At 39.4% G+C, this 18,506-nt stretch overlaps 1 protein-coding gene across 1 annotated transcript in view; it reads left to right on the top strand.

Moving 5' to 3' along the window:
* The window catches only part of SCD (stearoyl-CoA desaturase), a 31,602-nt gene extending 17,782 nt beyond the window's left edge, over window positions 1-13,820 (top strand). The window contains exons 5-6 of the mRNA XM_069240366.1: window positions 4,714-4,946; window positions 10,919-13,820. Of these exons, the coding sequence (XP_069096467.1) occupies window positions 4,714-4,946; window positions 10,919-11,118 (433 nt within the window). The 3' untranslated portion in view covers window positions 11,119-13,820. The remainder of the gene's footprint in view (window positions 1-4,713; window positions 4,947-10,918) is intronic.
* The last annotated feature ends 4,686 nt before the right edge of the window (window positions 13,821-18,506 follow it).

Raw genomic sequence — 18,506 nt, 5'->3', positions numbered from 1 at the left:
TGGTTGCTAATATATTTTTTTGTAAAATGTGAGTTGTTCAGAAATACATAATGCTTTTTTGTGCAAAATAAAGAATAGCGGTGGGATCAGGAACAAGTGAAAAATAACTTTCATATTTTACAGTAAAGCCTCAAAGAAGAAACTCAATATAAAAGAAATATCAGTCAGTGGGCTACCCATATTTGTTCAAACCCATAATAACCTGCACTGCATCTTTTATAAGACAGATTGTACTGCCTTTACTTGGTAGGCGCACATTTCCTTGCTGTTACCTATAAACGTGTATAATAGAAAACAGAACCACTGTACAAGCAACTGTGACCTCAATGGCCCCGAGTTATGACTCATGGTTTTTACTCAACACTCCAAAGTATATGATGGTTTTTACGCAACACATCAAAAGTAAACTGAAGGGTTATGAAGAACACTTAATGGGGTGGTTTCAAGGGCTTCCCTTAAAAATGTTTAGACTGCATTGTTTTTGAACAAAATTATATGGTTAAACGATGACCAAATCAGACATTTTACAAGCTTTGTAGCGGTTTAATCGTCAGAAAAGAGCCACTTTACAAGTCCTGTTATTTGATTTTGCCATTTGTATATGGACTTGAAACGAAACCTCAATAGAAAAGCCACTATGGTATTCAACTATTAATACAGAGCTTTCCAGAAACCATATGAATCTTAGAGGACTTAGATGAAGTCTGAAAAGACAGAGGATATCCTTAGAGATTGGTTGCCTTGTAATACCTAAAGCTTGTTTGTAAATAAGAAATGTTCATTCTTGAAGGTCCTCCCTTAATGCTGGAGGCTATTATGAAGGCAGTGACTGTGTTAAGTTTATCTACAGAGAAGAAAAAAGAGGCCACAAGGGAACTTTGAACACACTATTGACTGCTCAATGGTGTTGTTAGCTATACATCTCAAAAAGTCATTGTTTTTTTGTTTTTTAGATAGAGCCTATGCTCTCTCCCTAAAACATGGTGGAACTGGCTTACACCCAACAGCACATTTATTTTACTTATAAGTCCCTAGTAAAGTGGCACTATATGTGCTATGGCTTGTAAATTAAATGTTGTTAGTCAGTCTGCAGCACTGATTGCGCCACCCACTTAAATAGCCCTTTAAACATGTCTCAGGCCTGCCATTTCAACCTAGCAAAATAGACGTTTCGCCAGGCCCAAACCCTCCTTTTTAATACATATCAGTCACAACTAGGGTCGGCACTGGACAGTCCAGAGGGCAGGGTGCAATGTATTTAAAAAGTAGAATATGTACTTTTAGGTTTTACAAGTCCTGGTAGTGAAAAACTCTTAAGTTCGCTTTTCACTACTGCAAGGCATATTTCTCCCATAGAATAACATTAGAGTTGCCTTATTACATGTTATAAGTGTAATTTGCAAATGGGAATAAATAATCAGTTTATTTTTATGTCTCTGGAGTCACAATTAAAAATCCTGGCCTATATAGAAGTCTGATTTTAAACTGCCATTCTGAAAATGCCACTTTTAGAAAGTTGGCATTTTCTTGATTTAGCCATTTGGGGCCAGATGCATGAAAGCATTTTGCATTCGCAAACGGTGCGAATGCCCGTTTGCGAATGCAAAATGCCATTTCAGAATGTATGAAAGACATTCTGAACTCAATTTTCAGGGATCGCTAAAATAGCGATTCCTTAAAATTGCGACCCTGTTTAGAGAGTCGCGAATTGCGACTCTCTAAATAAGAAATAAGAAATCGCAAATAAGGTCCTTATTTGCGATTCCTTAGCACATGTATGAAGCAATTGCTAAATGCGATTTGGGCATTTAGGAATCGCTATTTACCACCAAGTTGATCTTGGTGGTAACCATGTGCAAATTTAATGCATTTTTAAAATTTACATGTAATGGACACATGCCCTTTTGGCATGTGCGCACCTTACATGGTGAAAAAAATAATTTTGGGGTGCAGCAGATGGGGTATTAGACCCCCAGCACCCTGGGGTTTTGCATTTCCAAAATTGCGATTTCTAGTTAAGAAATCGCAATTTTGGAAATGCAAAAATTTCGCAGATATGGGCCCATAGGTGCGAATGGGGCCGGTATCGCAATTTGCGATTCGGTAATAGCATTTGCGATTTTTAAGAAATCGCTATTACCGATTCGCAAATGTGATACATGGCATTTTGCGAGTCGGAAATAGCGATTTCTTAAAAATCGCTATTTCCGAATCGCAAAAGGCCTTCATGATACATCTGGCCCTTGGTGCCTGCAGCTAGTCTCTGGGTCACATGACTGGGTGTTTGTGATATTGGGGCTCCTAGGCATCCACAGACAATGGGAACTTAAGTGTGACTGGATGGGCCATCACTGTCAAGATGGGAGGAAGGAGCAGGAAACACACTCCACTTAAACCTAAATAGGGTGTGTCCTGTCTCCACACACAGGGCTGCATTCCCCCTGTAGTTAGTCTGGAGCCAGGGCAGGAAAGGTAGGGCATCTGTGCACTTCAAAGGCATGCCTTTAGAAGCCTCTCCTCCCTTCAGAGGCAAAACTGTGTATAAAAGAATGACTTTAGACTCCAAGGCCCATATTTATACTTTTTTGGCGCCGCATTTGCGCCGCTTTTTGACGCAAAAACGGCGCAAACTTACAAAATACAATTGTATTTTGCAAGTTTGCGCCGTTTCCGCGTAAAAAAATTACGCAAATGTGGCGCTAAAAAAGTATAAATATGGGCACAACTCTTTAGTACACTTCTGGACCTGTGGACAGTTGTGGCTAGCTGCACAGTGAAGGAGTGGGGCGGCGCACGGTTGGGACGGCGGGGAGACCTCAAAATAAACAACAAACATTAAATAAAATAAAAATAAAAAAAATTACCTGAGCCCTGAGTTTCCGGCGCAACACTGGTCTTCATGCTGCACTGCAGGCACAGGCTCCCAGCCTGCCCTGCAGCCAGTCGCAACGCTGCTGAGAGCAGCGTTAGGATTTGCTGGAGTGCCCTGACTTGGTGCTCCCAGGCAGACTGGGAGCCTGTGCCGGCTCTCTCCAACAAGGCAACACAGTGCTGGGTTGGAGAGGCGTCAGTGTGCATGTGTGTTTGGCCGACCTGAGACGGCCAGCCAAACACACATGCGCACAGCACTCCCCCTCCGTCCCTGTCATCCCCCATGCCCCCCTTTAAAAATAAAACGATAATAAACAGCTGCTGCTGGCGGGAGGGCGACGCTCCTCCACCATAGCGGAGGAGCCGCTGCTACCTGAGCATACTCTGCCAGTAAGAAGAACTGCTGCACTTCTACAAAGACTGCCACTCTGCTGGACTGCCGCTCTAAAAGAACTGCTGACCTGCTGCCCTGTTACCTGGGGAAGAAAAACTAGATCTGCAACTTCCTCTTGAACCCAGGACACTAGAGAGACTCAGAGGGCTAGTCTGCTGGCCTCCTGATCTGAGACTCAGGGTCATAAAAGGCTTCCATACTAGCCCCTGGTCCCAGCCGCAGCGAGTTCCTGTACCCCAAGTGGTGCCTTTCAGGTCTTAGACCCTTTTTATGGCTCAAAGGCTCTTAAAATCGAGTTTTTCAGCTTTTTACGACTGTGACTGGGCCAGTTCGCACCAGAACCATAACACTCATACCAAAATTCTGCATGAGCTGCTGCTAGCCAGTCTCGCAAAGAAGCATTGACAGTCCATGGGGGACCGCCAAAGTGAAGCTCCAGTCTGCCCTTCTATGATGCCCTTCCAGTTCTTGGTGCCCCCACCCCCGGCGCTCTCTTTGCTTCCTGTGACCCTCTCCAATACGAACAGGACTTGAGGCACAAAATGTGAGAAAGTAAAACTTCAGCGGGACTAATCTGGGACACTATCTGACTCACTCTCCATCACAGTCAGCCTGATCTTTTGACTTTGACCCGGTCCAGCGCAACCAGATAGCTGCAGTTGGTGCTTTCTGCTTTTAGGTGCTACTTTGCAGTTTATGCTTTAAAAATTCATAACTTCAATTCTACTTATTGCAATGTTGTCATTGTAGTCTTATTTTATTTAGTAAAGTATTCTCCATTTTTCTAACCTGGTGTTTTCACTGTTTTACTGTTTAAATTGTTGCACAAATACTTTACACATTGCCTCTAAGATAAGGTTGGCTCTGTCCGAAGCTACAACGGATGTAAGCACAGGTTATTTGGGGTCTGCTTGTGCCGTACCCTGACTAGGATTCTGGTTACTGGATAACCAGAGCTCACACCCCAATAAACCAGTAACCCTATTTCTAACAGGATCACACTCACTTAAAAAGGTGTATAATTTTGGTATGGGAGAGGTGTGAATGCAAGGCTTTACAATTGGTTATGAATCTCTTAGGTTTGTTCAATGCTCAGTTTTTAGTGTTTGCCTGTCTGTGGGTTGACTGGGTTGAAGTGCACATATATGTGATATTCTGCCTATTACATCTGGCATTTCCTCAACACTAGATACATTTTTGTTGTTTTCCTAATTTGGTTAATATTTGAATATAGTGTTTTTAAAAAGAATACTTATTGAAGAAAAATGAGAGAATAGTAATTGATATATCGCAAATGTACACAATCTTAATAATAACAGCTGTAGAATTTAATGGTCCGTAACTTCTTTCAGTGTAAAGGTTAACAGTGCACAAATGCAATGATTTTTTTAACATGAAACAACCCTGATAGTTTTAAAGTTGTGCTATTTTTATTTTGCCCTCATAAGGTATTACAAGACAACTGTGATCGTGATGTGCTTCTTGGTACCAACTATTATTCCATGGTACTTCTGGGGAGAGTCTTTCCAAAATGCTTATTTTATATCTTCCATCCTTCGCTATGCCTTGGTGCTTAATGCCTCATGGCTAGTGAACAGCGCAGCACACATGTATGGGAATCGGCCTTATGATAAAACCATCAACCCTCGTGAGAATCGCTTTGTCGCTTTCAGCGCTGTTGGTAAGTTACAAAACTACTATTGTTTGTTTAACCCATCTACAAATGTGTTGTTTAGTACAGCAGTTTCTGCAAAAAGTACATTTGTTTCTTTTGGTTTTGAAAGTCGAACTTTGTATCATCACTAAGATGTTCTCCAACTCGATGCAAAGGTCGTTGACATTAGACCCCCAATCTTTATTAAACTGAGTATCGACTATAAAAGTAAAAAAAAAAATTATAGTCAGAAGTTTGATTACATTAATTACAGATTAGCATCTTGACTAGTGGCAGATATGTGCAATAGACAATGCACTAATGATAGATAGAGAAAATGTAATCAATCTAACCACTGGTTGATCCACTGATAATTACTCTAGGTCATTTGATTACATTGTTTTCAGCGCTTTCATGCAATTAGAGAAAGCCTTCAAACATATAAAAATAGTTATCGGATCCATCTTAGAAGGGACAGTCTAATTTCAACTGTTGGATCATACCACTCTGAATGGGAACCCAAGAAATACCCATTATTGACCTTTCTAGATCTCATTAGCGAGGTCTCCCTTGTAACGCATGCAGTAGTGGGCTTCATACCAATGTCTGGGCAGACACTTGTCAATTAGAGTGATGAAGGATAATCCTTACGTCAATCTAAATCTTTCTGGGCATATTCTATACTATTATTTGTTCGTGTTGTGTGCCACTACAGACAGGGACCAACCACATGTAAATTACTATTAGCCCTACATCAAATGGAACAGTCACGTCTCTGCTAGGTCATGTCCCTTCGAAACAGCTAAACAAACTACCTCAAACACACACACATATCACTTTTCCACTGAGTGAGTGTCTCTAAGTGGCCCTGGTGTTTCCAGAAGTGGGTCCCAAGTTTGAAGTGCGATAGGGGCTAAAGTTTCACCTTTCATGAGGCCAGCAAGCTGAAATGTGTCTTGGGTTGCTTTGGTTCCCATTTAGAGGGACCATGGCTTAGTACTTTAGGCTGAACAGTCCTGTTTTTTGGACGGGACCAAGTATATTTTGCATGTGGTCAAACCGTGCATGTAATGACACTAGATTGTACGCAACAGAAAATACCTCATCAGACTGCGTACTACACACACACACACACACATACCCCCCAATTCTTTAATGCAGCTAAGCAACACTTTTGTGCACCCTGAGAACCCCAGCCAGCTACATTGGTCTGCTTCCTGGGAACCCTAATCCACCATACTGCAGAAAATTGTAGGGAGTCCAACTCTGTACACTATACTATCCCGTAGGGTCAGTACATTTATAATATTATTCCTCCAAACATTAACCAGCTACACAACGACACACTTACCCACCATATTGCTTTATAACATGTTGATATTAGCTCACTACTTGGCATCATAGAATTATTAGCCTGCAAAACAGTGCTACAAACTTCGGACACTAACCATCCAAGAGGTTCCACAACATTTATCATTGAAGAGAAACATTAATGACACAGCACTGGATCTGAAAGGCACCAAGTGTGACACTAAGACGTCAACTTCAATCCATCATAGGGACACTAGCCCACTACACTGCGACCTATCGGGTCTACACTTCACTAATCTTGCGGGTTCTCGCGCACTACCTTTTACAGCATCCTAGAGGAACTAACTCAATATGCTGCACACCACTGATGCCAGTACACAAACTGCGCTGCATCACTGGAATACTAAACCCCAACACTGCATCTTGGGTACATCAGCTCTCAGTTCTTCACTGCATGCCAGGGAGATTCATTGATCATACTGTCCTGAGTTATGGTGTTATCTAACTCACCATACTGCATAGCATCTTAGATCCAATGATCCATAACACCACAGAGATCCTCCCCACCTCACCATACTGCTTTTGAAGAACACAAATGCACCACATTACACTACATGCAGGGACAGTAACCCATGTCCTAGAAACATAGAGACAGTAAATCATCATACTGTACTGCATACTAAGAATACAAAGCCACTAGATTGCACTATATTGTAGGGGTTTTTCTCCACCACTTTTCAATGCATTCTATAGACACCAACCCATTGATGCGGTTTCAAAGGGGCAGTCATTTATCACAATAAAATTAAACCACAGGGCACTAACCCCAACACAACATTTCATTCTAGAGGCATAAGCTCACCACTCCACTATGCAACAAAGGGACACTAACCCTCAGATCTGCCCTGAATTTTTGGGAAACCACCAATGACAATATGAGTCAATGTTGTCAGGCTCAAACCAACAAAAAAGAAGGTGAAGGGTTACCTCAGAATGACTGCATTTACATTTTGCCCTCTTATCTAAGAATTACAAACATATAATCAGACAACAGAAAAGTATCTGAAAAGTGGCGTCTTCTCCAGAGCAGTGAATAATGGCGCCTCACAAAACAGTCAAAAGATCGTTCTAAGATGATAAGTTACATCAGTTTATGACTTGTGAAGTCATGTATTTATAGATCCACTTATTCTTGTGTGCTCTTTTTCATGGGGCCCAGTGTTTACCAAGGTACCCAGATGGACAATTTGAATAAGAAATCACCCATATAATTTATTAAATTAATCAATACAAAAGTGACGACAACCGCAATTGATTTAGTTCGAAATTGAAACCAGTACTTGTTAACTTTAAATCCGACCATGATTTACATTTAGCTCACTGTACAAGTGCTCGTTCTTCCCTCCTCAAGCCTCACCTTATCATGATTTGGTGGAAATTAGCCACAAGTATTTTGTCGTTGGAGAGCTAGGATGAATTGCCCAACTGTGTCGTCAGAGCACTCGAATTCAAGTGGCCCCTTGTCAGTTGTACATATGAATAGGTGTTCCCAAGTTTACAACATTTTTCTAACTTTGGCATCCAACACAGAGGGATAAAGTACAAAAATTAGGCAAGGATTCCAAAGAAGATATAAGACTGAGCCACTGATAAAATGGAAGTGACCAAAGGGTAATCTGAGCGTTGATGATACATCTGATCCATCCCAGTGTCAATAACGAGGCGTCTGCATTGTCAATTAAGCCATCCGCTTTCCAGTCTACAGTTTAGAGTCACTTGCTTCAACGCGAATAATATGTCTGCTGTGAGAGACGGGTTTGGATCAGAGCCTTTATGAGTTCGAAGTGTCATTGAATGTGGGGTGGGGTAATAATAAACCATTCTGTCGTGCAACGGTCTTATAAATTCTGCAAACTTCGGAGGGGTCTGCCCTGCCAAGCTGTTACTTCCTGTCCTTTAACTAGCTGTCTGAAATATTGGAAGTACAGTTACAGCTGCAAACATCTGAGTATGTTGTTACTCTAGACAGCAGGGTCTGAATGTATTTACCGCACCAGTAATTACAAGGTGAGAAACGGACCTCACCCATTGTTAAATTTCAGCAGCTCAAACTTGCCGAAACAGATGGAATAAGTGAGACTTCATAGTAAGATTAGCGAAGCAAAACACAGAGAGGCCCTGACATAAAACGTTTACCTGGATGAAACTAAGGGCCTGATTTATGAAAAGTTAGCGCTGCTCTTGTGTAATTTCTTTACGCAAAATCGGCGCAAACTTACAAAATATTATTTTGCGCTACTTTGCGTCAAAACATGACGCAAAGCGGCGCTAACTTATCATAAATCAGGCCCTTAAAATGCTAGAGGAGGTTACTGGAAAATACTAAGATTGCTAATTGTGTTCAAGTCATACCGTCAGCTAGCAGCATCAAACCATGTAGGCCGTTCTGGTGAAGGCTAATTCTAGGGCCCAGATTTACTAAGGCTTGGTAGTGCAAAGAGGCACCATTGATTTACTTGCCAGCTCAAAAGATGTTTTGGAATGGTGTACTTTTTCACAGTGCAAATTCCACAATGCGCCACTTTCAGTATGGGGACATTATGTGAGGCAGAATAGTGCAAACACCCTTGTTTTTTTTTACTCAAATCCTGATCAACTACGATAGCCTGACCGGTCTTGGAGTCAAAAACTATTGTCTAGTGGAAGCAGGGGAAAACAAGGGAGAATGTTTTTATTTCCACCAGAAACCGACTCATTTCATGTGTTCCACAGTGTGCAGCACACAACCATTGTGTCTACACATAAATTTATATTGGAAGGAGATGCCTTTAGGTCAAATCCTAAGCACGGCAATGAATACTGTCTTCTGAGTTGTGGTGCAAAGCCTCGCATCACAAAAGGCTGTATGTGCATTAGTGGAGAAGATAGCAGCAGCAGGCCATTATTTTCAAATATGACACTACGTTGAGTTTTCTCCTTCAAGGAACATAGGGCCAGATGTAGCAAAGGGTTTTTCCCATTCTGTGTCAATGGGAAAATGTGTTCGTAATTATAGGGCCCATAGTGCAGAAAATTTGGATACTGTGCTGCATTGCATTGATGCTTAGTAAATCTGAATCTAAGTGTCAAGATAAGGTCAGCTGAGTGTCAATACGTAAGAACTATTACCATCATTCTCAATCAGCTTACTCACGGGCTGTATGGGAAAAATACTTAAATGGGAAGCAAGTATAGTAACCCACAGGTTTCAGTAATCGTTGAAATAATAAACACATAACTTGGGGTGCTTTATTAAGTGATAACATAATGGTTTCAGAGAACACAATTGAATCAGAAATGCCTCAATAGGGACCCAACTGATCTCAAGTAGTCATGGAAAACAAAGAAGTGTCTCTAGGCCTCTCTGGAACAAAAGCTGTCAGTATCAGCACTTTGGAAACTCCCAAACAAAATAACCAGTTGTTCCTTCACTCTGCCTCGCTCCCACTCACAATTGAAAGCTTGCAACATCATCACTAATGCCTTTTGACCATGATAACCAGTGCCCTCTTGACTCTGATATGTCAGCGTTTGCAGGCAATGGCTAGCTCCATTTGCCAGACATCCAAAATCAACCACATTTTAATTTAGAAATTAACTACAGAATGGATTTCAAAGATGAGAGCTATATGAAAGGACACAATTATTGTATAGATTATGGGAGACCAATCAATATAGAGCAGACCATGCTGCTGTCTCAGTTTCAGAGTTTCAATCAACATCAAAGAGCCGAGAGATGCACTTATATTCAAGCCACTTCCATCATTGCCACTTGTGAAACGTATTCCCACTTCGATGATCTAGGAAGGAATTAAGGAAAATTCAAGGTATTCTACATTGCAGAATACATGGTCACCAGGATATATTAAACTGTGGTAGCATTCATCGCTTACTGAAATCACCAAAGGATTTACAACAAAGATATTTTGGCTGAGCAGTTCCAGGTATTGGAAAACGATCCCAAAAGGGAAGGTACCGTCGCCATCTTTGCCTCTGAAACCCCTGCAGAAGAGGTGATTAATAAAAAGAATACCTTTCAACCTTAAGAAGCTATTTTTGGTAAGGATTACAAAACTGTTCAAACATTTCTCTGCCAAGATGATAGAAACAACCGCTATCAAATCTGAGGCAAGAGAGTCTTCTTGGAGCAGATATCCTTACAAAGACTAATTTCAAACAGACAGATATATTTTGGAAAGAGACTAAAGCTTTTTGAATTATATGTGTGTACATAAAATGGCAAAGCCACAGAAAAAAATACTATTTATGCTTATGAATAAGTAGATCTAAAGTTAGTAAATGTAAAAGGAATACATCACTTTTTTCTTTACAAATACCGCTGGCAAGATCCAGGCAAAGCTGATGGCAAATATGACTGAACTATTTACCGACCAGTGTATATCCTGGTCTTCGTGATTTAAATTGCTAAGTCAGCAAGAAATGGATGGGGTGTGGTAGGGAGAAGTCAAAAGAAAATGTATTTTATGAATAAAATGGTGGGTCGTCTATGATATAATCCTTAACGACAGGGATAACGACTATTGGTGACATAATATAACTTAATACAAAGAAAACTATATGTGTCTCTGACAAGATACTATCTATTTTAAATTACTGTTATTCATGCTCTTTCTCATTTCTATTTTTAGGTGAAGGATTTCACAATTACCACCACACGTTTCCCTTTGATTATGCAACTAGTGAATTTGGTAGGAGCTTCAATCTCACCACAAGCTTTATTGATCTCATGTGTTACTTTGGCCTTGCCACGGACTGCAAAAAGGTGCCTAAGGAAGTCATTCGTGCACGCATGCAACGTACCGGTGATGGAAGCCACAGAACTGGCTGAATTAGAGCCGACTGTTTTCGATGTTGAATTTTGAACTACTGAACAATAAGAAAAAGCTACCACGATGCTAAAGATGATGACTTTAACATGTTCCAGAACAGTATTTCGTTAATTTTGTATTTAATATAATTATAACTCCATAATTGTGACATTAAGAAAGCTGATCTGTTCACTCATCCCTTCTCCTTTTCTGTATTTATGTCGATTCCTCTGCATTCATCTCTTTGTTTCGTGTCTTTATTTGCTATTTGCTCTTATTTTCTTGCACACTCACCATTGTACGTTGCTCTTCATTTCCTTCCATGACATTTTCATTCCGATACTTTTACTTTGACTTTCTGAGTACTTCTCTGTTTCTCTCAACCCTTTTCTCTATATCTCTTTCTGTGAAACAGCTATTGGCAGATCTCCGACTACAGTGGAGAGGTTTATTTGATTGAGCAAGTGAAAGTGAGCCTTTTCTCAGCATCATTTATTGACTGAACTCAGGTCCTCCTACTCTGCTTAAAAGTTGACGTAATTAATGAAAATACAGACAACTTTGAAGTGCCATTTATAACGGAATTTGTTAAAGGAAGCATTGATACGAAGGAAAAGAAACTCACTGAGCCCTTATTGAGTTTTCGTCTAACCAAAAAAAGTTACATGTTTTGCCCTCTGTACTTTGGGCCTTGAACCAGTAAGTCTGGACACGAGAATGTTGCACGTGCTATTAGTAAAAGATAGGCAGTCCTATTCGGGTATTTTGCTTAATGGGGTTTGTGATGGTGATTTCCACATCACAAGATACTATTCATGGGTTCGGATTATACCACAGAGAGATTGGAAGAAGGAAAAGATAAGCTTTTTTAAATACAAAAGTGGCAAATAAATCGGGTTATATAATGTCCTGAAAGAAATCGGCCACTGAAGCAGAAATCTACATTTACTTTGCATGAACTGAAAACAGCTCCTATGTTATTAAGAGGTGCTTCATTATTAGACGTTTAGATCTGCAGGTATAGTGCGCTTCAAAAGTAGGTAAACTGTTTTTCATTCACTTTGGATTTTCTTTTATTTTTTAATTGTCTCTGATGTGGTTAGTGCACATAAAAATATTTTTACTTTTAACTACCCTTTGATGAAAAATGTGATGTTTCTGAACATGTGAGTTATTAAGGCAACAGCAGGGTACCCGTGATTGAATGCTTTACTTTGAAAGGTATGTGTAGATAATATAGTATAGAATTATCGATCTTCACAGGGGTGCCCAATGAATGTGAGAAATCTAAGGTGGGATATGAACACCTAGAATCTCATATTACATTTACAAAGACCTGTCAGTGTCACCCATATACATTTACTTTCATTCTACTCCTCAGTCAATTACCCGGCACTTCCTGATACAGTGGATTGAGTACCCTCAGTGCCGTAGTTATTAACATGACACATGAAAATAGTTTTGATCTTTATTTATTATACCACAAGCTTTCTTTTAGGGGACAAAAGTTAAAACGTTCTTAAGACAGTGTCTCATCGTATGGGTAGCTGCATGCTATCATCAATATCCATCTTCTTTTAGAAGCACTTCAAATAAATTAATCCTACCAATATAACCCAATCATAGATGTGGTTATTATTTTGATATTCTGAGTGAACATACAAGGAACATCTTACCTTTGTTCTTATCGCCCTATGAGATTTCTTTGTAAGAGAACTGCCCAGGCTTTATTGGGAAGAAAGGTCCTTCAAAATAAACTTCTAATGTAGAATTATAAGGCACATTTATTTTGTTCTTAGTATAAAATTAAAGTTCTCCTGTAGCTCATAATGAGCATTGCACTGATGGTGATCTTTCACAGGAACATTCAACTTGTGGAGCAGGACACTTTCATCAGTTCCCAAAGATCTCTTTGGCCCCTACCTTCAATAAAGGCCCATTGCCTGCAGAGCTGTTTGTGTGCCTTCCAGCTACATTTATTTTCTTATAACAGGTGTATCAAATCCCTGATTAGTCCACAACTTACAAGCAATATAAGAAATTCATTTCAGTGGTGATGTATGTATTAATATATTAAATAGACCTGGGTTTGCACTAAATATGAGGACAATGTTCAGTGTAATAATAGCATGGAAATTAGTGACAGGCTCCAAATAAACCAAATCACATTTGGTTGTTAATCACTTGAATTGAAAAAGACTAATTATTGCTCTTTATTTTTAGTGTAAAATGTGATATGTGTGAAATATGTCACAGGAAAGGACCAGAGGTTTGTTCCATTTGATGCAGACAGTCTTGCACTTGCTTGTGTTTCTGTTTCTAAGAGTCAGCGTTATTCCTGACTCTTACAGAAAAACGCAAAACACTTTGTCTCGCATTAATACAAGATTTATAGTAGGAAAACATGATTCAGATACGTTTTTACTAAACTGGAAATCTGAGACAGCGTGTCGCATAAGTGAAAAATGTTTGGAAAATGTATCTAATTATTGCAGTGGTATTTTTCGTTATGCACACTATAGTTTTGCCCCATTGTAAATGTTGACAAACCACCTTGTTTCGCCCTCTAGTTTCAATTCCACTGCTTACTCCATGTAGTATGTACCAATAGAAAAAGAATGATGTGTTATCGTTTTTATAAATGTAATTACACACTATTGTGTGCTACGTGAAAATAAACTTAAGCACTTCCTGGGTGCTTTAAGCACTCAGCCTTAACCTCCTTAGGTATCTTTCTGTTTCCCTGTTACTTTACATATGTGTGTGCATTATTCCATATTTATATTTGGTCATGTATATTAAGTTCTGACAGGATAGGCTCCTATTAGCATCATAAAACATTCTTTTGAGAAAGTAGCTTTGTTCAGCATCCAAGAATGAGTACCAAAATGTTACCCTGGAATGAAATTCAAACCAATCTCACCAGGGTTTCTTCTAGCTATCCTGAGTGATTTAACACATTTTTCTAGCAATCCTTCATAAGCTGACCAGCTAGTAGTGGTGTTGTCCTGCCAGAAGCTCCATTCCAAGTGATTTTAAATTAAAACTGTTAAGATAAAACCAGGCAACACAACATATGTCCAACGGAAGACTTGATGTACAAATAATTTTGATAAAACCATCATGGGCTAGTCTACTCAGAATTTAGTTAGCCAGGGCAATTTAGCAATTACTTTAATTGCAGAATACTCTTTGGTGCTGAAGAGTGTATTAGTTGAGGACATTTACTCAACACGCACAGAATGGGTGTTAGGAAACTTTAAAATATATTCTACATTTCTAATGAGGCTTTCCTGTTTCTTTATACAGTAGTGTTTCATTAAATCTTTCCTTCTCTTCCCCAGTCATTGCCATGGTTGCATTCCATGCTTCCATAAGAGATGTCTTGTTTTTTCATCCCTTTCATTTTCGGGATGTAACCTGGTGATGTTTTCTACTACTAAAATTGAGTTGGGAACCGTACCTGTGTGATTACATGCAAATGCATACACATATTATCTACCTTCTTATAACCATTTATTTGGTGGTTATTTCAATGAATGACGTAGCTGGCATGCACTTTTACACATAACTGAATCCTTTCTAGTTTTTTTTTAAAAAGAACCAAAAAGAACCCTGGTGAGGATTGGTGATGTTTATTACAGAGATGCCTGAATAAATTTAATATTTGTTTTTCATCGTTCTCTGTTCAGTTGAGTCCATATAAGTGCATGTGACTTCAGAAGATGAACAGCAAGCCAAGGCACTAAAGTGTCTTCATGTGTTATTTATTTCTTATGGATGCTTAATTAAACAGTGGTTGACCATGGCTTACTTTAAGTTTCTAAGTTCAGATGTGTGTTTAGAAATTGTAGTTAGGAACCGAAATGTCAATATTTTTCACATGACAACAGAGGCACTATGCCTTGATTAATAGCTACCTATAAAGCGAAGGTCCCATTAGCCTAGATCGTGTTTGTGTGGTGTTTAAAATGATTTTTCTTGCCTTGCTAGTACGTTTTTTAGAAAGGATTGATTCTATAATTTCATCAGCAATTATCACCTGCTTAGTATTGTTATGAAAACGCACAAATGGGCAGAGACTCATTTAAACCCCAAACAAAGCATTGGTGCAGAGTATGTCGGATCTCTCTCTTTTCTTGACATTACTTGAGCCTCTGAACTTGAAAACTTATTAAAACTGTTGGGCAGATTTCTTTATGTGTGCTGCTCTAAGTTTCCATAAAAAACACTCTGCGACATAGCCAAATACCAGCTCATTGTTATAGGTAAAATGCAGCCATGTCAGCGTAAGCAAGGTAATATACACTCAAGATGTATGGTCAGATAAGTAATGTGATGCACATAATTTGGAGTATGTTCCTATAAGATAGCGATGTTCTGAAAGTGTAGCTTTCTGTAATAGACGCTAAATCTATTGAAATTCAACAACTGTAGTGTTTTAAGATGTTTGAATTGCCTGCGTTTGTAATTTCGTCTTTAACTGCAAGTGGTACATTAGGTAAATTGTGCAGCGATAAAAAAACAGAAAAGAGGGGTAATCCATTTTGACTCTCCTTAATTGGGAATTGAGCAAGCAGATGTTGCTCCGTTATGTTTGCATTAAGTCTCAGAGAGAGGTGAAGGTTTGTGAAACCATTGAGAAAAACACACATTCATTTATTGTTTCATTTTGTTGTGCAACTGTTTTTCAAAAACTTATGCACCAATAGCATTTGTTAAAAAATAATGCAATATGTTTTGCACAACTTTCGACGCTTGACTGTAAATGCAGCATTGGATCAAAGTGATTTGCACTACATTTGAAGTTCACATAATTAATAATGTTCCAAATGAACTTTTCCTCAAATCTATCACATTTCAAGTGTTGCAAAATGTTTTTACTCTATTTCCTCTTATGTACTCTCGGCAACAAAAATACAACACTAGTTTGATAAGCTGTTTACCCTGGTCTTTAACCTTTGCGTAAACCTTGTGCATGCGCCATTTATCACGAGGCAGGTGGAAAAAATGGTACAAAATTAATTCACTGCATTTTTGCACAGATTGAAAAATGCATGTTAGTTTTTTCAAGAGGTCTCACTAACACAGTATCACAAACACTTGTCTCAACCTTCTTTTAGCAAGCTGTTTATCATCCAAATATTCACTGCTGAACAATTTTTTCTCCATTGTTCAATTGTAACCTGCGTCCATCTTCCTATTTTACACATTTGCTGCAGTTGTTTTCCATTAAGCTTGCCCCTTCATCACTTTTTGCAATATTTTTTACTATGGCTTCTTATTCCCCAATACCCCAAATCATTCATTTAAGCTACAGGTAAAAAAGTGTTGACAGGCCCATCTTTTATTACTGCAAAACGATAGCTATTTAGTGTTTCGCTGTTTTATGTGAACATTGGGTGACCTAACAGGGCTATAATTCATTTTTTACATTTGCTCTCCTGCTGGAACAATTTAAAAAACCGAAAACAGAAACACTTGTTGCTGGGAAGAATGTAGCTTTCAGTCCATGAACCTGACCCCTTTGCATGAAATTCAAACAGAGACTAAAAATGAGACCATATTCCGGCTGGACACACTTCTCCTGTGATAAATTAAAAAAAAAAAAACTTCAATAAATACAAGTTATGGCCATAAAAGTATATTTCAAACTGAGCTGAAACAACAGGTCTTGTATAATGTAAAAGATGATGGAAATACTGCTTATAAAATTAAATCCATACAACCTTCCTCCATAGCCAATCCAGAGAAAGTGCTGATAGTGGGAGTGGAATTTCACCACCACAAACTTTTTTATTGTTGCTTTGATCGTGTTAAACTTAATTGATATTATGTGTTTAAAAAAGAAATGGTAAGCTCGGTTTCGCTGAGCAAGAGTTGTACACTGGCAGATATATTCCACAATGCTCTTTAATGATATATTTGTACGAAAGAGCCATGTCATGCATTGAAGTAAACAGACCAGAGGCTAATTTAAAAAAAAAATGCTACACAGCTTCTGACCATGCTAGCTCTGCTGCTCCGAAAACCAAACGCTGTTGTGCAAAGTAGTAGCTACTAAGAAACAGTATCAAAAAGGTCCTAGGCGCAAATTAGTTTATTGTTCTACATTGTTATCTGGAAAACCTGGAATGTTCGATTGTGAAGTCTGTTCAAACTAAGTTCGCTTTTGTTTTATGTGTTGAAAACAAAGTGCGTCCCAAGTTATAGATCCGCTATGGAACAACACAATAATACTAGCCCAAAATCGTCATTTGTGGCAGGGCTTCCCTTAGTTGAAAACATATGTTTACCAAGGTGGACTACTGCTTTCTTTACAGTGACAGTTTTAAAAAGAATTACTTTGTATGTATTTAAATTAAATTTCGTTGCTATTGAACTGTGAGGATGAAAATGTTTATTAGAAGCTTATTTTGCGTTGTATCAATATTGTGTTTTGAAATATAACTTTCAAATAATTTCTGCTCATTGTGACCTCACTGTTGTTGGTGTGACGGGTATTTTCAGTAGTAAATCATGGAATGATTGATGCAAACTGCCTGGAGTGGAACCCTAGTTAATTTGGGAAGCATTTCCCTAAGAAAAAGTTACTGATGATCGTGCTCCTAAGAAGTTCATTGAAGCAATACAGATGCAAGCATCAGGGGCCATATTATGGAAGTGCCCTTGGTACGCAACGGGCATATGTGCCCACTTTGTGTGCCCCCAGGGCACTTTTGCATTACATAAGGGGCGGCAGACACTTGTATGACCCCTTTTGTAATACCTACAGTACTGTTGCACATATAGTACCAGTGCTGTCACCAAAGGGTGTTCCCTCATTCCTATAGGGTCATGGACCCATGCAAATAAGTGAATTCCTTTGCCTCTGTGCCCGCGCTGGATTAAAAATGTCGGCGCAGAGGTAAAGAAGTTGTCAGAAGGCACACTGCACGTGTACCACATAAAAGTTGGCGCACTGTCAGTGCTCCCCCTGATGGCAGCTCTCTGGAAGGAGTATGGTACGTCGAGTGAGTTATTTCCTGCTGCCAGCTCTGCTTGCTCCCCTCATCGCACCGTTGAAGGATGCAGGAGTTGCTCTTCTCCAGGGAAGTTTGCCGAGTAAGGTCTGTTTCCAGCCGCTGAACCTCCAGCTCCGTACTTTCAATTGATCTCTCTGGGCACCTGGCTTAGCGCAATAAAGAAGGCGAGGGTTTTGCCGTGCAGTGCCTTGCTGGGTGCGACTGACCTTCCTGATGTCCCTCACAATGCTCTGGCAGCAGACCCGCCTGATGCCCCTCATCTTTGACGTCTATCCCAGTAGGAATTTTAGTATCTGCCCATTGCTCCTGTGAATCGTCCATAAGTTTCAGGTGGGTTTGTGTTCCTATCCTTCGGGGGAATCCTAGCTCCTGGTGTGGGACAG

This window comes from Pleurodeles waltl, chromosome 6 (genome assembly GCF_031143425.1).
Source record: "Pleurodeles waltl isolate 20211129_DDA chromosome 6, aPleWal1.hap1.20221129, whole genome shotgun sequence".
In the NCBI taxonomy this organism is placed as follows: domain Eukaryota; kingdom Metazoa; phylum Chordata; class Amphibia; order Caudata; family Salamandridae; genus Pleurodeles; species Pleurodeles waltl.
The sequence above is the reverse complement of the archived record's forward strand: the minus strand, read 5'-3'. Positions and strand labels throughout refer to the sequence as shown.